Source organism: Macaca nemestrina, chromosome 20, assembly GCF_043159975.1.
Source record: "Macaca nemestrina isolate mMacNem1 chromosome 20, mMacNem.hap1, whole genome shotgun sequence".
Classification (NCBI taxonomy): Eukaryota; Metazoa; Chordata; class Mammalia; order Primates; family Cercopithecidae; genus Macaca; species Macaca nemestrina.
This window is the reverse complement of record NC_092144.1, coordinates 67,762,255-67,784,280: the sequence shown is the minus strand read 5'-3', so window position 1 is coordinate 67,784,280 and position 22,026 is coordinate 67,762,255. Positions and strand designations below refer to the sequence as shown.

Below are 22,026 nucleotides of genomic sequence, written 5' to 3'. Positions count from 1 at the left end.
TTTATTGTTTGGAGTCTATTGAGGAAACAGTTGTCTTCTCAGCATGAACAAGTTAACAGCTTTGGGAGTCCTTGTTTTCTGTCCCTTAGAGCAAAGAACAGCATGGCAGAGAACAGCTCTGATTACAGCTTTGACCTAATTTGCGTTGCTGTTCAAGGCCTTCTAAGACAGACTGCAGGGCTTTGTGAGACAAATCATGTGACCTGGATGCCAGTTTTTCTATGGGTTTGGAGGTAACCATGAAGAGAGATCAGCTGTAACAACTTCTAGAGCACCTGGGAGCATGAGTTTGGTCACTGGTTCCCATCCAGTGTTCCATATTTCCAAGCACTTAGTGGGAAGCTGGCCCCTGCTTCTTGTCAAGGAGTCTGTGTTCAGAATTTAGTAGGCAGGTGTCCCTGTGTGGAGTACCTCTAGGAGCCAGGTGGTAATTACAATTGGTATAGAAACACTGGGTGAGACTAATAGGGAGTTGAGGAGATTGCAGCACACTACAAAGGGTGTGCCACTTCTTTTTTTTTTTCTTTTCTTTTTTTTTTTTTTTTTTTTTTTGAGATGGAGTTTCGCTCTTGTTGCCCAGGCTGGAGTGCAGTAGCACGATCTTGGCTCACTGCAACCTCCACCTCCTGGGTTCAAGTGATTGTCCTGCCTCAGCCTCCTGAGTAGCTGGGATTACAGGCATGCGTCACCTATGCCTGGCTAATTTTGTGTTTTTAGTAGAGATGGGGCTTTCTCCATATTGTTCAGGCTGGTCTCAAACTCCCGACCTCAGGTGATCTGCCTGCCTCGGCCTCCCAAAGTCCTGGGATTACAGGCATGAGCCACCACTCCCGGCCTAGGATGTGCCACTTCTTTTTTGTTTGTTTTTTTTTTTTTTGGAGACGGAGTCTCGCTCTGTCGCCCAGGCTGGAGTGCAGTGGCCAGATCTCAGCTCACTGCAAGCTCCGCCTCCCGGGTTCACGCCATTCTCCTGCCTCAGCCTCCCGAGTAGCTGGGACCACAGGCGCCGCCACCTCGCCCGGCTAATTTTTTGTGTTTTTAGTAGAGACGGGGTTTCGCCGTGTTAGCCAGGATGGTCTCGATCTCCTGACCTTGTGATCCGCCCGTCTCGGCCTCCCAAAGTGCTGGGATTACAGGCTTGAGCCACCGCGCCCGGCCGGATGTGCCACTTCTAAAGGTACATGCTCAGATGTTCCCATACTATGGCTATATAGGATGAGAGTGTACAGAAAGTTTCAGAACCGCCACAGCTGTGTCTCTTTGGTGGTCAGCATCACTCCCAGGGCAAATCTAAACATTCTGTGGATTCCCAAAGACTCGATGGCTCAACTGAAGACCATCGCTGGGTGCACAAGTGGGTAGGAAAACCAAGATTGAAAGAAGGAAGATCTAGCATTTCAGGGATGTGGCTTTGCAATTTAGCCAGTGTTCCTGGTGAATCATGGAAATAGCTTTCTTGGTTGCCACTTTTTGCTATCACTGAGGCAGGGCTGCTCCTGAAGCAAGAGGCAAGAGAATAGAGTCAATATAGGGTTACCTATAGGACTTGTCTGTTTTTCCAGTTTTCTTTTTTGTTTTGAGACCAGGTCTCTCTCTGTCACCCAGGATAGAATACAGTGGCACTATCATAGCTGACTGTAACCTTGAACTCCTGCGTTTAAGCAATCCTCAGCCTCCTCAGTAGCTGGGATTACAGGCATGTACCATCGCACCTGGCTAACTTCTTTGTTTGTTTTTGTTTTTGGAGATGGAGTCTCACTGTATTGCCCGAGCTGGTCTTGAACTCCTGGCTTCAAGCGATACCAAAGCACTGGGTTTACAGGCATAAGCCAGCATGCCTGGCTGGTTTTCCTAATTTCTTAAAATAAATTGTCATTTATTTGTGAACTCTCTTCTTATATAATAATATAGTCTAGACATTTCCCTATAAGTACTACTTTAGCAGCATCCCCCAAATTTTGATATAGTGTGCATTCGTTTTGTGTAAGATGGAATTAGTTGGCTGGGCACGGTGGCTCATGCCTGTAATCCCAGCACTTTAGGAGGCTGAGGTGGGTGGATCACGAGGTCAGGACATCGAGACCATCCTGGCTAACACGGTGAAACTCCGTCTCTACTAAAAATACAAAAAATTAGCCGGGCATGGTGGCAGGCGCATGTAGTCCCAGCTACTTGGGAGGCTGAGACAGGAGAATGGCGTGAACCCAGGAGGCGGAGCTTGCAGTGAGTTGAGATCGTGCCACTGCACTCTGACCTGGGCAACAGAGCAAGACTCTATCTCGAAAAAAAAAAAAAAAATTGGGCTGGAAAAGCTCTACTTTTGTCTCTAGGGACTTCAGGTATCTCATTTCATTTTGACATTTAGTGCAGTGAGCTTTATTATGTATTGTTTAACATCTGGAAAAATCCCATGACAATATGGAGGGTGAGTTTGATTGCTGATGGTTTCTGGTTGGCATATGTGATTAGGTAGGCACTCTGGCTCAACTATATTACCCCAGAAGGGCATAAAATCCCTGCTGGCCTGCTGCGATCCTCTGACTTGAGCTCTCCTGAAGCCAGGATTTCTCTCTCAGATACTGGTGGCTTGATCTGGAAGTGAATCACATCAATGTGCCATCTGGACTGGGAAATCTGGAAAACTGCCTGGATTTGTGTCTGACATAGCATATGGGCATGCATTCTCTTTCTCTTGCTGCACCATACCCTTTGCCTTAACAAAACCTCATGTGAGTATGCTCTGTAGAGTTTTGTGAGTATTTTCTTTTTTTTTTTTTTTTTTTGTGATGGAGTCTTGCTCTGTCGCCCAGGCTGGAGTGCAGTGGCCGGATCTCAGCTCACTGCAAGCTCCGCCTCCCAGGTTTACGCCATTCTCCTGCCTCAGCCTCCCGAGTAGCTGGGACTACAGGCGCCCGCCACCTCGCCCGGCTAGTTTTTTGTATTTTTTAGTAGAGACGGGGTTTCACCGGGTTAGCCAGGATGGTCTCGATCTCCTGACCTTGTGATCCGCCCGTCTCGGCCTCCCAAAGTGCTGGGATTACAGGCTTGAGCCACCGCGCCCGGCCGTGAGTATTTTCAATTACGTTTTTGAAATGTTTTCAGTTGGTGAAGATGAGATATTTGCTGTGATCTCTGAGTCCATTTCAAATAATAATGGCTAAGGAGTTATTGGGCAGAATGAAATATGGTAGAGGCTGGTGAGGAAGATTTTTTGTGAATAGGTTGGCTTCTAGTCCTTGAGTTGAGATTGCACAAGTTATGTGATTGACTCACAAACAGGAGGAAGAACATAAGTGGGACCTGGAGTCTGTAGGTCGGCAGGGATAACTAAATGTCCTGCAAAAGTCCCAAACACCTCCCATTAGGCCCACCTCCAACACTGGAGGTCACATTTCAACATGAGATTTGGAAGGGACACTCATCTAAACTATATCAGCTGTAGATTCTAGCCTGTAATTAAGTACACTACCATACCTTTTCCTAACTCCATCCTGCGGACCCAGCTAATTGATGTCATGGTAAAAGGGGAGACAACATGATATGAGGCATGATGTTATGGACCTCCTTATTGAACTCTCTTGAATTAGACTTAATACTGGAGGGGGAAGGAAAAGTAAGAATCATTCAGAAGAAAGGTAACTAAAAAGAGGTGGCCGGGCGCGGTGGCTCACGCCTGTAATCCCAGCACTTTGGGAGGCCGTGGTGGGAGGATCACCTGAGGTCAGGAGTTCGAGACCAGCCTGACCAACATGGTGAAACCCCATCTCTACTAAAAATACAAAAAAAAAAAAAATTAGCTGGGCGTTGTGGCACGTGCATGTAATCCCAGCTACTCAGGACGCTGAGGCAGGAGAATCGCTTGAACCCAGGAGGCAGAGGTTGCGGTGAGCCGAGATTGCACCATTGCATTCCAGCCTGGGCAACAAGAGTGAAACTCCATCTCAAATAAATAAATAAATAAATAAATAAATAAATCAAAGAGATGGAAGAAACCTCAGGAAAACAGAATTGGATAAAATTGTTTAGATGGTTGATTACAAATGACCTTAAACAGGAAAGGAAGATGGAGTAGTTACAAAAAGTATTGAATCACTAAAAATAATTGGTCTATTCAAAGATCTGGAACTAATTAATTCACCCTAGTCTTGATAATTTTTCAAAATGTCAAAATTATTAAAAAATGACAAGTATAATCTCTTCAGAGCCTGCTCTGATTATAACCATGGAGGGAAATTGGGAGTATTATGACTGAATGATGATGTCAATAGAAGAAAGTGACAAGTCTCATTTTGGAGATTTAGTTGCCAAAGTTAAGGATGCACCCGGGAGACAAGTCTATGCTTTTCTCCGAAGATGATTTTTAGGGCTCCAAATTTAAAGGAGAAAGGATGGGATATTGAGAAGCACACAGTTTTCACATAAACAAAAGGGGCAAAAGAAAGATGTGGGGAATCTGCATTTTACGTAAGATAACACAGAGGAAATGGGGTAGGGGAACAATCGGATAGGCATTTTGTGTCTGACAGGCCGGGGTGACTGCACCTGTAAAGATAAACTATCAATTTGCATTGCCATGGTGAAGTTTTTTTTTTTTAGATGGAGTTTCACTTTTGTCCCCCAGGCTGGAGTGCAGTGGCATGATCTCAGCTCACTGTAACCTCCGTTCCCTGGGTTCAAGTGATTCTCCTGTCTCAGCCTCCCGAGTAGCTGGGATTACAGGCACCTGCCACCACACCTGGCTAATTTTTGTATTTTTTTTTTTTTTTAGTAGAGATGGGGTTTCACCATCTTGACCAGACTGGTCTTGAACTCCTGACCTTGTGATTCACCCACCTTGGACTCCCAAAGTGTTGAGATTACAGGCATGAGCCACCGCACCCAGCCACCATGGTGAAGTTTTAACAGCTCACCAGTAACTTCCTTGTGGGCAAAATATGGTGAAGGTGGGTAGCTTTTCATCTTGTAGCCATTTTGTTTAGGAACCAAAAGGTGGAGGCAAGTTTGTGTGACCCAGTTCCCAGCTTGACTTTTCCCCTTGGCTAAAAAGGTTTGGGGTCCCAAAATTTAATTTCCTTTGACAATGGCCTGGTTAAGGTCTCATGACCTCCAGCTGGGACTTGAAGTTCACTTTCATTGGAATGAAGTAAATGGTCTGCAGGCAGTGAGAAAACTTTACTACAATTGATGACTGATGTTGCAATAACTTAATTAGCTAATGTAAACTTAAAAGGAAATATAATTACACGAATATAGTGATACAGCTAGAGAAGGCTTGCAGCGGGAGAAATATGGTCTATAGAGGAATTTATGGACAGAAATTAGGTACGATTTTTGCTTCACTGTTACCATAAGGCATTATTGGAATTGATAGAATGCCATGTAAATCTGCTTTTAGTCCTGTTTTAATTGAGCGTGCTAGATGGGAACCTTTAGAATTGGCTAATCTCACTCAAGTGATTAATTTATAACACCATAGAATTCCTGGGGGGAAATAAATGTTGGCTTGAATTGAGCATCTTTTAGATGCAGGTATATTACTAAAATTCCCTATTTAGTAGTCTAGGATGGGCTGGGTGCGGTGGCTCATGCCTGTAATCCCGACACTTTGGGAGGCCAGGGCAGGAGGATCACTTGAGGCCAGCAGTTTGAGACCAGCTTGGGCAACATAGTGAGACCGCCTCTCTACAAAAAAATTGAAAACATATTAGCTGAGTGTGGTGGAACATGCTTATAGTCTTAGCTACTCAGGAGGCTGAGGGGAGGATCACTCAAGGCCAGGAGTTTGAGGATGCAGTGAGCTGTATTTGCACCACTGCACTCCAGCCTCAGTCTAGGATGGCCTGGAAGAAAAGTTGATGGATCTGGTAAGTTAACTATAGATTATGGAAGACTTGATAAATTGGTGTCTCTCCATTTGATCAGCTATGTCTAATATGGCATCAACAACTAAAGCTGTGCTACAAGCTCAGAGAGATCAGTATTCTGTACTAGATTTGGCTCATGCCTTCTTTTCCGTTAGGAAACCAAAGCCAATTTTCATTCATTCGGGATAGTCCCCAGTATGCATTTACTCTGCCCTCAGAAGAACATATAAATTCTCTGGGCTGAACATGGTGGCTCACACCTGTAATCCCAGCAGTTTGGGAGGCCGAGGCTGGTGGATCACTTGAAGTCAGGAGTTCGAGACTAGCTTGGCCATCATGGTGAAACCCCGTCTCTACTAAAAAAAAACACAAAAATTAGCTGGGCGTGGTGGTGGGTGCCTGTAATCCCAGCTACTCAAGGTGGAGGCAAGAGAATCGCTTGAACCCGGGAGGCAGAGGTTGCAGTGAGCCGAGATCGTGCCAGTGTAGTCCAGCCTGGGTGACAGAGCGAGAGTCAAATAAAGAAATAGATAAAAATAAATAAATTCTCTTGATGATACTTGGCCCTGGATTTAAACCCTTTTGTAGGACAATATATGGTATATGAGCTGCTACTTGGGAGGCTGAGGTGGGAGGATCACTTGAACCCAGGAGCTCAAGGCTGCAGTGAACCATGATTGTGCCACTACACTCCAGCCTGGGTGACAGAGTGAGAACCTATGTCTAAAAAACATATATATTTGGTATACGTGCAAGAACCCCAATTTGGAGGAAAGGTAGAGAATATACTGTAATTTTGACTTATTTTGTAATGATCATGATCAGACTCATAATGTTATTTGCTATTTGGTGTAATACTGGTGTATTTGGTAAAATTAATTTGATGGGTTCTGATATGGTTTGGATGTATGTTCCCTGCAAATCTCAAGTTGAAATGTGACCTTCAACGTTGGAGGTGGGCCTAGTCAGAGGTCTTTGGGTCATGGGGGTAGATCCCTCATGAATGGGTTGGTGCTGTCCTCATGGTAGTGAGTGAGTTCTCACTGAATTCATGCAAGATCTGGTTGTTTAGAAAAGCCTGGCACCTCCTCCCTACCTCTCTTGCTCCCTCCCTCACCATGTGACATGCTGGCTCTCCTTCACTTTTTGCCATAATTGTAAGCTTCCTGAGGCCCTCACCAAAAGCAGATACTTGCACTTTCCTTCATGTACTGTCTGCAGAACTGTAAGCCAAATACATCTCCCTCTTATATATTTTTATTTTATATTCTTATATATTTTATTATAATTTTTAATAAACTACCCAATCTCAGGTATTCCTTTATGGCATCACATTCAAACAAAGCTTATGATAATATTGATATAGATCATAAAATAAAGTGAGAAATTGAATTAAAACAACCACAAGATGTTCTATCTATGGAAAATACTGGCTAGAAGAGGAACTAGAATTAACTTTGAATTGAATGAATCTATTGATACTGTTCTTAAAGTTGATGATGGAAGGAGGTAAAATAGTTGCCAATCTTGTGCATGATTATGAACACCTTTGTGCTGAGCTATTGCGTTTTCTGAAATACTTTGAAGCAATACCCACATCTCAAATAATGCACACAAAGTATTTTGACAGCTGCCCTTTTTGTTTGTTCTGTTCTATAAATAGAGAAAATGATGTAGGGTAATATTAAGATGGAGTGATTTGTAATTAAAAATACCCAGCCAACAAAGGGATGACTGTGGAGAATAGAGATACTTTATAGCTGAAATAGGACAATTTTATGCTTATCTCTGGGGACATCTGGATATCTAGTTTGACTCTTGGCAAAGAAAGGCAGTGGGAGTTAGAATGTGCTGCTTAAACTCTGAAATTTTTCCGTGTCTTTACGGCTGTCTTTTACCTGGCATAAATGGCTAGGCTGGCTTGGGTCATGCAGCCAGAGGGACATAAAAGTCCCTACTGGGAATTTCTGTTATTAATTCTTCTGAAATCAAGCTCCATCCCATAGATATTTCTCACCTATATACCCTGAGTGCCTCTGCAGCCAGCAAAGCAGATGAAGGCCTTCTGGGTTGAAGCCCTAGGCCCTCCAATGCTGAAGAGCCCTGTGAAGTCTCCATCCATGCAGGCATTCTAGTAACCTGCTTCTTCTGCCTGGAATTTATTCTAAAAACACGCACATGGCTCTTCTCTCACTTCCTTCAAGTGCATTTCACCGGCTTTCTGATTAAGAAGTCCCACCTCTCCCCTTTGTCTCTTATCAAAGCAGCATTTCTTTCATTGTTTTATTGAGATTGATGTTAGACTTCTAAAAGGAATTGAATAGGCCGGGCGCGGTGGCTCAAGCCTGTAATCCCAGCACTTTGGGAGGCCGAGACGGGCGGATCATGAGGTCAGGAGATGGAGAACATCCTGGCTAACACGGTGAAACCCCGTCTCTACTAAAAAAAATACAAAAAACTAGCCGGGCGAGGTGGCGGGCGCCTGTAGTCCCAGCTACTCGGGAGGCTGAGGCAGGAGAATGGCGTGAACCCAGGAGGCGGAGCTTGCAGTGAGCTGAGATCCGGCCACTGCACTCCAGCCTGGGCGACAGAGCGAGACTCTGTCTCAAAAAAAAAAAAAAACAAAAAAACAAAAAAAAGGAATTGAATATATCTCAGATATCAAGTAAGAATTATGAAATGGATAAAAGTGTTGCTCAGTGAATTGGATACAGTTACTGACTGGACACAGTAATTGGACACAATAATTGACTATGCAGACAAAAGATGTTTTTTGTTGGAATCACAGACAGAATTCTACCTTTGTACTACCGCTTCAAGGTGACCCAACATTTCTCTTCTATCTTCTGGAGGCACTATCATGCCACTATCTGAAGTAGTTTTTCACCTGTCCCTGACCAAGAGTGCACAGACTGACTTCAATGCTTCCGAGTGCATACATTTGAAATGTAATATGATAGAGGCTGGGTGCCGTGGCTTATGCCTGTAATCCCAGCACTTTGAGAGACCGAGGCGGGTAGATCACCTGGGGTCAGGAGTTTGGGACCACCATAGTGAAACCCCATCTCTACTAAAAATACAAAAAATTAGCCGAGCGTGGTGGTGTGCGCCTATAGTCCCAGCTACTTGAAAGGCTGAGGCACGAGAATCGCTTGAAGCCGGGAGGCGGAGGTTGCAGTGATCCCAGATGGCGCCGCTGCACTCCAGCCTTGGGGGCAGAGGGAAACTTTGTCTTAAAAAAAAAAAAAAAAAGAAAAAAGAAAAGAAAAGAAAAAGTAATAAACTTAATATGGTAATATTTATTAGCTTCCCTATTAGTGGATATATTTCGTGTCTGAATGGCTCTATGGAATGATTTGCATATTTGGATTGGCAGCCTTAGGGAGCGTCTGATAATAATTTTAGCCTCTGGGAGCCTGCTGAACTTCACGAAGTTTGAAATAATATTCCCCAAACACTTGGGTGATCAGTTGCAGATGGCACCTCTGATACGCTGTCTGATTACAACCCATTTAAGAAAGGGCGAAGCCCCTCACTGCCCGAGGACCTGGATAAGCCATTTCTCATCGCCCAGCGCCCTGGAGCTTCGCTTTTACTCCAAGAGGCTGGTGCAGAGGGTCCCCAGCCCCGACCTCGGGAATCTGTGGAAACTACATTACACAGAATGCTCTGCGTTGAACGCCACGCTACTAAGCCGGTAAGAGCTCAGAAGACCGACTTTCCACGAGAGTCACAAAAAGAAAGGGAGGGACTTGGGGGGGGGGGTCCTCTTCGTGGCGGCCATTTTGGCTTCTCTGGGGTGTGTTCACCGGATCAGGGACAGCAGAGCGCCGGGTTGGGGCCACGAAGGCGTGAGGGGAGTCGTCGTCCCTGCTGCACGAAAGCGTCTAAGCCTCGCGACGCCGCCCTGGGTGACCCACGTCAGGCCTGTCCCCGGGTCCCTACCCTGGTCGCCCGCCGCTCCCGGCCCAGCTCTCCCCACAGAGTCTGATGGCAGCGGCCGCTCTGAGGGCGCCAGCTCAGGTGAGTGCCGCGTCTCACCGCCTCACACGCCTTCCCCCACCCACTAAAGCCATCAGTGAGGGGCGCCTGCTCGCGTCTCCGCAGCCCAGGGTCGGGGACACTGAGGCGCTCGTGGGTGGGGCCCTGTTTCTGACATTGCGTGTGACGAGGTGTGGGAGGGCGTGACAGGCGGAGGAACCGGCGCGTGCAAAGGTCGGAGGCGCGACTGAGCCGGGAGAATTCGGAAAGCTGTTTTCTGCAGGGAACGAATAATATGAGGCGGAGTTACTCCTAGGGTTGTACCTTTCTTGTGAGGACGCTAGAAGCCACGGAGAGTTTTGAACAAAGGAGGGACGCCATTTATGTTAGTTTTTTTTTTTTTTTTTCTTTGAGACGGAGTTTCCCAGCCCAGGCTGGAGTGCAATGGCGCGATCTCGGGTCACTGCAACCTCCGACTCCTGGGTTCAAGCGATTCTCCTGCCGCAGCCTCCCCAGCAGCTGGGATTACAAGCCTCCGTCACAACGTCCGGCTACTTTTTTGTATTTTTAGTGGAGACGGGATTTCACCATTTTGGCCAGGCTGGTCTTGAACTCCTGGTCTCAAGTGACCCGCCTGCCTCTGCCTTCCAAAGTGCTGGGATTACAGGCGTGAGCCACCGCGCCCGCCCGATGTTAGGGTTTAAAAACTTTTCCAAAGACTGTTCACAGGAAGAGCAGCGATGGGGCGATGAGGACATTGAGATAGTGGGAGGCTGCAACTTTTTTTCATTGCCCTGCAGTTGGCAAGAGGTGACAGCACTGAGGCCGGAAAGTAAAACAGCCAGCCTGAGTTCAGGGCCAGGCAGGGGTACAGGGAGGCTTGAGCCCATCGAGCCTCACCAGGGATGCATTCCTCTTTCGCTGGTTCTCCTAGTTGTAGAAGGGCGTACTGAACTCACACAGGAAGTGGAGAGTGTTCCAGTCCCTGAGTAGCCCCCACCTGCACCCACATGTTCTTGGGATTGTGGTTTTCTAGTATTCTTAAGTGCTGTTACCCCAATCCTGGGTCTGGTGCCCTGGAGAAATTCCAAGCCCAGGGCTCTAAGTCCATGGCAGGGGTTATACTGAGGTGTTTCCATTTTTGGCAGCCAGTGGAAACTTGTGAAAGGTATCTGTGGCACTGGTATCAGGAGGCGCAAGTGCTTAGTAAAACTAAGCTGAGATTTTTGAGGAAACCATAGATCTCTTTCCTTTTAGCTGGGAACAAAGAGCAGGGGAAAGGAGTCAGGACTGCAGTGGCTGCCTGAAAAGCTGGGTACCTATTCTGGAGGTAATAGGAGGTATGGGTTAAAAGAGGGAGGTGATCTTGCTAAAGTCCTAACAGGGTCCATCCTGTTAGCGTGGAGAGCAGACTGTGGGGTTGAGGGAGGAGGAAAGAAGATCAGAGTGGAAGCTACAGCCAGTCCAGGGTAATGAACCAGAATCATTGATTAGATGTGTTGCATTCTGGATGCAAATTTTTAAAGGGGGCAACTAAATTTTCTGATGTAGACAGCGAGGGAGTGAAACAGGATTCAGCGATGACCCCCACAGTTCTTCAACTGAGATGGAGAAGTTGGTATTAACAGTAATATTCACTGGAGACAACAGGAGCTTTATTTGGTCATGTAAGAGTTTGAGATGTTTCAGAGACATTAAGTAGGCATTAAGTAGGTGGGTGAACACCCAGGTCTGGAAATCTGGGGAGTGCTTCAGAATGGAGACACCCAAAATATGGTGGTTATTGTGTGGACTAAGGTGAGTGAGCTGTGGATTACATTTAGAAGGGTTAATCTTTTTTTTTTTTTTTTTTTTTTTTTTTTTTGAGATGGAGTGTTGCTCTTGTTGCCCAGGCTGGAGTGCAATGGTGTGATCTTGGCTCACTACAACCTCCGCCTCCCAGGTTCAAGCAATTCTCCTGCCTCAGCCTCCCATGTAGGTGGGATTACAGACATGCGCCACCACACCCGGCTAATTTTGTATTTATTTAGTAGAGATGGGATTTCTCCATGTTGGTCAGGCTAGTCTCAAACTCCTGACCTCAGGTGATCCACCCGCCTCAGCCACCCAGAGTTCTGGAATTACAGGCGTGAGCCACCGCATCCGGCCTAGAATGGTTAATCTTTAGGCATGGTGGTACAGGTTATTTGGTCAGGAAGGGCAGAGTGGGGGCTAAAGACCAACTAAGCCTTTTGGTTGGGTAAGTGGGTGATGTTCTTGGGCTTTCTAAACAGAGGTAAGGGAGGTTAGTGGCTATGGAGGTAGGGTGTTTGGAGAGGATAGTTGGGCAGGTGGCATACGCTTTCAAGGAAAGAGTGGATGTAAGGTGAATGCAGAGGCATAGGTGTATTTGAGGCAAATGGCTGTCCTTTTTTTCCTTAGTGCTTATTTGGCATTCTGTGGAATCATCAGGATTTTTTGATAACTTTGATGGGGCCAGGAGTGTTTAATTCAACCTGGAGGATAAGGCCAGGTGCCAATGTGGTCATCTGTGACAGTCACTTGGCCTCGGGCAGGTGATCAGTGGAGCTAGTCTTTGAGTGTTAAGTGGACAGAAGAAGGTTGTCACTGCCGAGGGGATAGCAAGTACATCACAGAAGTGTAATACGGCCATGGTTATCTGAGATGCACATGTGGTTCTGTGTGGCCTAAGTCTGAGGCAAAAAATGGAGCCAGCCAAGGAGCCTTCATAGGATTTGGGGCTGCTACCACTAGTGGATGCCCTGGGAGATCTAGGGTAGTATTAGATCCTAGTTTGAATTTGTCAAGCATATCCTCGATGCTGTGTGCTAAGTTATGGTGTAAAGTCTAAAATTAAGGCCCAGTATGACCTCTGGTAAAATCAGGGTGACATCAAATGGCCTGAGTACAAGTTTCCCTCCCTACCCTTCTCCCAGACAGACAACTCTTTTTATCAAGGGGACCAGGCACAGTTTCTGCCTATCACTTTGTAGCAGATTTCAGCTCCCTACCAGGCCATGGAGTTTTCCAAAGAAGCCCATTGTGGGAACCAGGGGCACTTGATCTTTTTGTTTTCAAAGTGCTTGCATTCCACAGCTTTTGGTTATTCACTTTTTTTCTGGACTAGACCCCCCATGTGACCCTGTGTGGTACATGTTGTCCTCATCTCCCAGGTTCTATGGACATATGATTAATAAACTGTTGTATCATCTTTTTTTTTTTTTTTTTTTTTTTTTGAGACGGAGTCTCGCTTTGTCACCCAGACTGGAGTGCAGTTTCATAATCTCAGCTCACTGCAACCTCTGCCTCCCGGGTTCAAGCAATTCTCCTGCCTCAGCCTCCCAAGTAGCTGGGATTACAGGCACCCACCACCATACCCAGCTAATTTTTGTATTTTTAGTAGAGATGGGGTTTCACCATATTGGTCAGGCTGGTCTTGAACTCCTGACCTCGTGAACCACCCACCTCGGCCTCTCAAAGTGCTGGGATTACAGGCGTGAGCCACCGTGCCCTGCTGCTGTATCATCTTTCTAGTGTCAGGTTTTGTGTATTTGGCCATATCCATAACCCTAGTGTGGCAATCCTGCCTTCACTAATGGGGTAAAGGGGAAGAGATTAAAACAGTGACACGGGGGGTAAGAACAGGGAGATGCCTATGGTGTGGGCAGTGAGGTAGCAGCCCTGGGCTTGGGGCTATGGTGTCTGGAGATAGGAGGGATGTGTATTCTGAAGAATGATGTGCATCTGGAAAGGGAGTAAGTGACAGTTGCAGGGCTCTGGTATTGAGACTTAGATGACCTTGGACATTCCAGGGGATTTCATGATGTGATAGTATGGATCCTTCCATGCCAGGCCCCCAGCTTAGATGCCTATTTATCCATGTGCTGGTTTCTCCTCTCCGTTGGGGAGCTTGGGAAGAGAATGGGCATGGGGTAAAGATGTGGGGGTATGAGGCCGGGCGCGGTGGCTCAAGCCTGTAATCCCAGCACTTTGGGAGGCCGAGGCGGGCGGATCACAAGGTCAGGAGATCGAGACCACAGTGAAACCCCGTCTCTACTAAAAATAAAAAAAATTAGCCAGGCGCGGTGGCGGGCGCCTGTAGTCCCAGCTACTCAGGAAGCTGAGGCAGGAGAATGGCGGGAACCCGGGAGGCGGAGCTTGCAGTGAGCCGAGATCGCGCCACTGCACTCCAGCCTGGGCGACAGAGCGAGACTCCGTCTCAAAAAAAAAAAAAAAAAAAAAAAAGATGTGGGGGTATGCATTATGGGTCCTTGGGATAGGGGGTCTTGGTGGTTTCATCTGTTCCCATTGTGGCAGGGCACTGTGACCTTTGAAGATGTGGCCGTACACTTCTCCTGGGAGGAATGGGGTCTCCTTGATGAGGCTCAAAGATGCCTGTACCGTGATGTGATGCTGGAGAACTTGGCTCTTTTAACCTCCCTAGGTAAGGTTCTTTTACCCGTGCCCTTAGCTAGTCTGTGCCCTTCCTCTTTTCCCTATCGGCAGGTCTGTCCTTCTCATGACAAGACTATGGGCTCTGCTTCTTTCTCAGTTCCCTGCATAGTTCTGTCATTGGTAAGACTAATGTGTAAGACTAAGGTGTGCATACTGTCTTCTCCTCTCCTTGAGGAGCCCCCATACCTGTCTCCCCACAGTCTCACAGGGAAGGATGCAGAGTCTGCAGTCTTGCAGTCACCCAAGTGCATCCCACCTTGATTGTCCCCTCCATGTCTGGGTGACTTTTTCCAGATCTGAGGATCCTGTGTGCCCCAGCTACTACTTCCATCCCGTAGCTGGCATTTCATTATGCCTGCCTATGCCAGGGGTTATTGTCACTGACATGGTCACTACTTATGTAGACCATGGACTCTTCTTAGAAAGTATTCCTCTGAAATCTTCTTTGTAGTATTTGTGTGTGTGTGTGTTTTTCCTGTGGGCTGTCATGTGCTGAGTTTTTTGTGGGACAGTGCAGGCTGCTCTTCTGTTCTTTCTTTCCTTAGTACTTACATTATCCAGATGCCGTATCATAGCAGCAACCTATTCTGTTTGGCGAGCAGTTTGGTGCCAATGCCAGTGGTCACAGCTCACTTCCGGTTTCCCTTCACCATTCTTGACATTTTGCTGACATGTCAGCTCTACTTGTCACTTCTGCTGTTAACATCCAGCCTGGGGCTAATCCTCACATCTCTGGACTCCATATTTTACCTGTTTTTCTCACTGCTACATCTGCAGTTCTTTCCAACGTTAGTCTCTACATAGTACGTCATGAGATATGCATATACTCTTTTTTTGTTTTGTTTTTTGAGACTGAGTCTCACTCTGTCACCCAGGCTGGATTGCAGTGGCGTGATCTCGGCTTACTGCAACCTCTGCCTCCCAGGTTCAAGCGATTCTCCTGCCTCAGCCTCCTGAGTAGCTGGGATTACAGGTGCCTGCCACTGCACCCAGCTAATTTTTGTATTTTTTTATAGATGGGGTTTCACCATCTTGGCCAAGTTGATCTTGAACTCCTGACCTCGTTATCCACCCGCCATGGCCTCCCAAAGTGCTGGGATTACAGGTGTGAGCCACTGCGCCCGTCCTTGCACATACTCTTAAACAGTCCTTGAAGGCCAGCTGCTGCGTTGCAGTCATATTTCCTTGGGCTTGCATATACTATTCTACACAGCACTCAAGTGTCACCAGCAGATAAGCTTCTGCAAAAGTTGTTTGCAGAGGATTTAGGTTTTTTTTTTTGTTTTTTTTTTTTTTTTTTTGAGATGGAGTCTCACGCTGTTGCCCAGGCTGGAGTGCAGTGGCGTGATCTCGGCTCACTGCAAGCTCCGCCTCCTGGGTTCACGCCATTCTCCTGCCTCAGCCTCCTGAGTAGCTAGGACTACAGGCACCCGCCACCGCGCCCGGCTAATTTTTTGTATTTTTAGTAGAGACAGGGTTTCACTGTGGTCTCGATCTCCTGACCTTGTGATCCGCCCGCCTCGGCCTCCCAAAGTGCTGGGATTACAGGCTTGAGCCACCGCGCCCGGCCTTCAGAGGATTTAGTATTACACCCTGCCTCTCTCTTTGTGATACCTCATGGTTGTGGCCTTTACCTCTTAAGTTCTCCTACATTCTTGTAATCTTTTGTTTTGTTTTGTTTTGTTTTGTTTTGTTTTTGAGACGGAGTCTCCTTCTGTCGCCCAGGCTGGAGTGCAGTGGTACAATCTTGGCTTGCTGTAACCTCCGCCTCCCAGGTTCAAGCGATTCTCCTGCCTCAGCCTCCCAAGTAGCTGGGATTACAGGCACCCACCACCACGCCAGGCTAATTTTTGTATTTTTAGTAGAGATGGGGTTTCATCATATTGGCCAGGCTGGTCTGAAACTCCTGACTTTGTTTATCTGCCCGCCTTGGCCTCCCAAAGTGCTAGGATTACAGGCATGAGCCACCGCACCCAGCCCATTCTCGTAATCTTTATAGTCTAGAATTGCTATGCAGCCTCATCTGCAGCCCGAACCCAACTCTGCTGTCATGCAAACAATCCCATGGACTTGTTCCTGAGTTTGTCATACACACAGTTGTATAGGGGCTGCCCCCTCCCACCATAGTTAATGTGCACTTCACTTGCATTTCTTGCTTTTAGGTTTTTGGCATAGAGTGGTGGATGAGGAGGCATCTTCTGAGCAGAGCATTTCTTTAGAAGGAGAGACCCAACTCAGGACTTCCAAGGCAGGTCTTTCTCCCCAGAAGGCCCCCACCGTGAGACGTGTAGCTTGGTCTTGAGAGACATTTTGCTCTTGGCTGGGTCCAAGGGGACACATCATAGGCAGAAATTATATAGGGGTGGGGCATGTGAGAAGTAATTGTATTTCATTGCAGATGTTCATCACCGGAAGCAGCACCTTGGAGAAAAACATTTCAGAAGCAATGTGGGCACAGCCTTGTTTGTGAAGACCTGCACATTCCATGTGTCAGGGGAGCCTTCCACCTGCAGAGAAGCTGGGAAGGACTTCCTGGCCAAGTTGGGATTTCTCCATCAACAGGCCACTCACACTGGGGAGCAATCAAATAGCAGAAGCGACGGTGGGGCCGTCAGTCACAGAAGAAAAACTCATTACAACTGTGGAGAGTACACAAAAGCATTCAGCCGTAAACACACACTTGTTCAGCAGCAGAGAACACTCACTACAGAAAGATGTTACATATGCAGTGAATGCGGGAAATCCTTTAGCAAAAGCTACAGCCTCAATGACCATTGGAGAGTTCACACTGGAGAAAAGCCTTACGAATGTGGAGAGTGTGGGAAGTCCTTTAGGCAAAGCTCTAGTCTCATTCAGCATCGGAGAGTTCACACTGCAGTACGACCTCATGAATGTGATGAATGTGGAAAATTATTTAGCAACAAGTCTAACCTCATTAAACATCGGAGAGTTCACACTGGGGAAAGGCCATATGAGTGCAGTGAATGTGGGAAATCCTTTAGCCAAAGGTCTGCACTCCTTCAACATCGGGGAGTTCACACTGGGGAGAGGCCTTATGAGTGCAGTGAATGTGGGAAGTTCTTTACATATCATTCCAGTCTCATAAAGCACCAGAAAGTTCATAGTGGATCCAGGCCTTATGAGTGCAGCGAGTGTGGGAAGTCATTTAGCCAAAACTCTAGCCTCATTGAACATCATAGAGTTCACACTGGAGAAAGGCCTTATAAGTGCAGCGAATGTGGGAAATCCTTTAGCCAAAGGTCTGCGCTCCTTCAACATCGGGGAGTTCACACTGGGGAGAGGCCTTATGAGTGCAGTGAATGTGGGAAGTTCTTTCCCTACAGCTCCAGTCTCCGAAAACACCAGAGAGTTCACACTGGATCAAGACCCTATGAGTGCAGTGAATGTGGGAAATCCTTTACTCAAAATTCCGGCCTCATTAAGCACAGAAGGGTTCACACTGGGGAGAAGCCTTATGAGTGCACTGAATGTGGGAAATCCTTTAGCCATAACTCCAGCCTTATTAAACATCAGAGAATTCATAGTCGATAAAAGCCTTGAGTGGCAAATGTGGAAAATCTGTTAGCACCCTGGAGAAAGTCCTTGAGTACACAGTGAATGTGAGAAAGCTTCAGCTGAAGGCTGTATCTCATTGAGTGCCACAGAATGCACAAGGGAAAGACACTTTTGATATGTAGGGATGTCCAGTTGATATAACAGTTCTGAAGGAGATCCCTTATGAGGGTGGCATCAGCCTGAATTAAACATCCTCTATCTGAACATCTGCATAAATTCCAGGTATGTGGGAACTGCATTGCACCTTTTGCCCCGCCCAGGGCCCATGTCAGATGTATGTCTCTGCTGATACTATAGTGGAAGCCATTTTACCTCTACCACCTGGCAAGTGACCACCAGTGTGCACCACTCACCCACCCCAGTGTATTCAGGTAAGTGAACCTTGGTGTTCTCCCATTCATGGGAGGAATTTGTAAATAGCCTAAGCATTTATTCCCTTCTTTTTTGTTTCCCTTTCTGATGAGTTAGGCCATGGACCTGACCCGGTTTGGCCCAGAGGACTCTGCTGGTGACCTGAAAAGAAGGACTACATATTTCAGGATATTGTTGGTGTCACATGACTCTTGATAGAGTTTTCCAGCCTCCAAATCACCAACTGTGGGAACCACCTGCCTCTTACTGCCTTGGTTTGTACAATAATAAAGACCTTATTAATCTTGGGGGTTCTAGTCACTGTATGGGTTCTGCTAACAAAACAGTTGGGTTCTGCTAACATGAAGGGGTGAATAACTTTTTTTGGAGATTCCCATTGTGTAGCTCAACAGAGACAGGGACAGTAGGATGGCAGAATATAGCTCTCTCTCTAGTTTGAGTCTAGTTTTCATTGCTATTCAAGGCCTCCAAGAAAAAACTACAGGGTATTGTCCTAATTTATATCCTGGATGCCACAGAGGTCAGCCTGAGTAGGCAGCAGTTACTATGACATCCTTTGGTGCTTCTGAAAGCAACATGAAATTGTTCTCTTGTTCACAAGGAATATTGCATTGTGTTCAGTGCTAGTGGGGGAAATCTGTTCCCCAGGTCCTGTATGCCTTGATATCCTGAATTCCATAGGGTAGCACCACAGGTGGTAAGATTATATTAGGAATTGTAATTGTTTTAGAAGTACAGGTGAAAATAACTAACCATACAAATGAGTGTTTTTTGTTTTTGTTTTTGTGTTTGTTTTTTCGAAATGGATTCTCACTCTTGCCCAGGCTGGAGTGCAGTGGCGCAATCTCGGCTCACTACATCCTCCACCGGCCGGGTTCAAGCAGTTCTCCTCCTCAGCCTCCCGAGTAGCTGGGACTACAGGCACCCGCTACCACGCCTGGCTAATTTTCTTATTTTTAGTAGAGATGGGGATCTCACCATGTTGACCAGGCTGTTCTCGAACTCTTGACCTCGTGATCCACCTGGCTCGGCCTCCCAAAGTTCTGGGATTACAGGCGTGAGCCACTGCGCCTGGCCTTTTTTTGAGACGGAGTTTGGCTCTTGTTACCCAGGCAGGAGTGCAGTGGCACGATCTTGGCTCACTGCAACCTCCGCCTGCTGGGTTCAAGCGATTCTCCTGCCTCAGCCTCCTGAGTAGCTGGGACTACAGGCGCGTGACACCACGCCCAGCTAATTTTGTATTTTTAGTAGAGCGGGGTTTTTCCAGTTGGTCAAGCTGGTCTCAAACTCCTGACCTCAGGTGATTCGCCCGCCTCAGACACCCAAAGTGCTGGGATTACAGGCGTGAGCTACCGTGCCTGGCCGAGTGTGTGTTTCTTATAGCAGTAGTGTATTAGTCTGTTTTCACACTGTTATTAAGAACTACCTGAGGCTGGGTACTTTATAAAGGAAATAGGTTTAATTGACTCAGAGTTCTGCATGGCTGGAGAGGCCTCACAAAACTTACAATCATGGCAGAAGGGGTAACAGGCACCTTCTTCACAGGGTGGCAGGAGAGAGAGCAAAGTAGGAACTTCCAAAACCTTATAAAACCATCAAATCTTGTGAAAACTCACTATCATGAGAACAGCACGGGGGAACTGCCCCCCATGATCCAATCACCTTCCTCCTTTGACACGTGGGGATTACAGGTCCCTCCCTTAACACGTGAGAATTACAATTCGAGATGAGATTTGGGTGGGGACACAGAGCCAAACCATATCAAATAGCTTGCAATTTTACTCAATGTAATAGTCCTACTGTATATAAATACTTTTTACCTACTGGGTATAAAAAGATACTCACCAAGTGGATGCAGTACATGTGCTAAACTTGAAAAGTATAGCTGTGAAAATAATAAGAAGTAGTGAATAAGAGCCTTGGTTGAGAATCTATTATGGGCAAGACAAGACACACTCCATATTATTCAGAAGCTCAAAGGATGTGCATGTGTGTTTTAAATATCACAATATGGCATAGTAAGTGCATTCTTTCTTTAAACCACGTCTTTTGTATCTCAGGGTCTTTGTGTTTAACCATTCACCATAAAAGTTTGTCATGACTACATAGTGGTTAATATCAGATTCTGGTCATGTTACCTGGGTTTAAATCCCAGTTCCACTGCCTCAAGCTTCCTCATCTGAGAAATCGTGACAATAATAGCTCTTATTTCACAGCGTTATTATTAAGATTAAAATAGTTATGGCAGGTAAAAATCTCATAACATTGCCTCATATCTTCAAAAGCATGCATTTTAAATCTGTTAGTTTCAGCAGTACGATCATATTTCATGGCTGGTTCCCCATCATTCTGGTAAACTCAGATGCCATGTCCTTTGAGGTTTCCCTCCACCAGTCACACTCTGTTCTTACTGTTTCACTTTCTAGTACATTTATAACTACTGGATACACTTGTTTTCTTCCCCCTCACTAGAATGTAAACTCAACATTGTTTGTATAGTTTTCTAGACTGAATTGGGTGAAGTTCTGCAACGTAGATATTGGCAGTTGAAGCTGAGATTCCAATTCATAATGTTTTTCATTCAGTTTTTTTTTTTTTTTTTTTGAGACGGACGGAGTCTGGACTGCAGTGGCGCGATCTCGGCTCACTGCAAGCTCCGCCTCCCGGGTTCACGCCATCCTCCTGCCTCAGCCTCCAGAGTAGCTGGGACTACAGGCGCCCGCCACCGTGCGGCTAATTTTTTGTATTTTTAGTAGAGACGGGGTTTCACCGTGGTCTCGATCTCCTGACCTTGTGATCCGCCCGTCTCGGCCTCCCAAAGTGCTGGGATTACAGGCGTGAGCCACCGCGCCCAGCCTAGTATTTTTGACATGGCGTGTTTTTTTTCTCCTATGGATTCTGTTTCTTCTATCCTCAGGGACCTTTATCTAATATATACATTTTGATTTACGTTAATCTCTGCTACTTCTCCTTAAGTAAACATCACTTTCCTTTCCCCTATTCTAACAATAATAATCTCTGATCATTTTGTGGGCAGCTCAGCAGTCAAAACTTACCATGCTCTGCTGTCTAGAAAAGTTACATTACAGATTTAATGCTCCCCTACACATTTTCTGACAAATGTCACTACTTAGAGATGCTAGTCTTTCCCATATTTGCACTTAAAAAGTGCTTCAGCCGGGCGCGGTGGCTCACGCCTGTAATCCCAGCACTTTGGGAGGCTGAGGCGGGCGGATCACAAGGTCAGGAGATCGAGACCACGGTGAAACCCCGTCTCTACTAAAAATACAAAACATTAGCCGGGCGCGGTTGTGGGCGCCTGTAGTCCCAGCTACTCGGGAGGCTGAGGCAGGAGAATGGCGTGAACCCGGGAGGCGGAGCTTGCAGTGAGCCGAGATCGCGCCACTGCACTCCAGCCTGGGCGACAGAGCGAGACTCCGTCTCAAAAAAAAAAAAAAAAAAAAAAAAGTGCTTCAAAAAAATTTTAAAGGACACCCCTTCCTTTTGTGTCACGTGATTGTACCAGGGTTACTATAGAGTGCTTTTAACTCATTATGTCTCCACAAAGGAGAATTTAGTCTTCATTATTCAGTAGGAGAATGTATGAACAAAAGTCTAGCATTTCTCCTGTATAGGGGAAACAGTTATTTGAAGATTTGGAAAAATAGGAACCATCATCCTTCTGGGGGTATGGGTTCCCAATTTGACTGCCATTAAATTGACAGTATAAACCAGTATTAAATTAATATATACTGATGTTTATCTTTGTTATCTGCTT

General features: G+C 46.3%; 1 protein-coding gene across 2 annotated transcripts; it reads left to right on the top strand.

Moving 5' to 3' along the window:
- Positions 1-9,707: 9,707 nt before the first annotated feature.
- On the top strand, positions 9,708-21,424 carry LOC105488078 (zinc finger protein 154). Of its 2 annotated transcripts, XR_011618001.1 has the most exons (4): positions 9,708-9,887; positions 14,163-14,289; positions 16,699-18,247; positions 18,345-21,424. XR_011618001.1 is itself a non-coding variant. In XM_071088108.1 (3 exons), the coding sequence occupies exons 1-3, from the start codon at positions 9,855-9,857 to the stop codon at positions 17,850-17,852; spliced, it is 1,314 nt and encodes a 437-aa protein (XP_070944209.1). In that variant the 5' UTR covers positions 9,708-9,854; the 3' UTR covers positions 17,853-21,424. The 2 variants fall into 2 exon arrangements, 1 of the variants encoding a protein (XP_070944209.1); XM_071088108.1 differs by having other exon boundaries at positions 16,699-21,424.
- Positions 21,425-22,026: the final 602 nt, after the last annotated feature.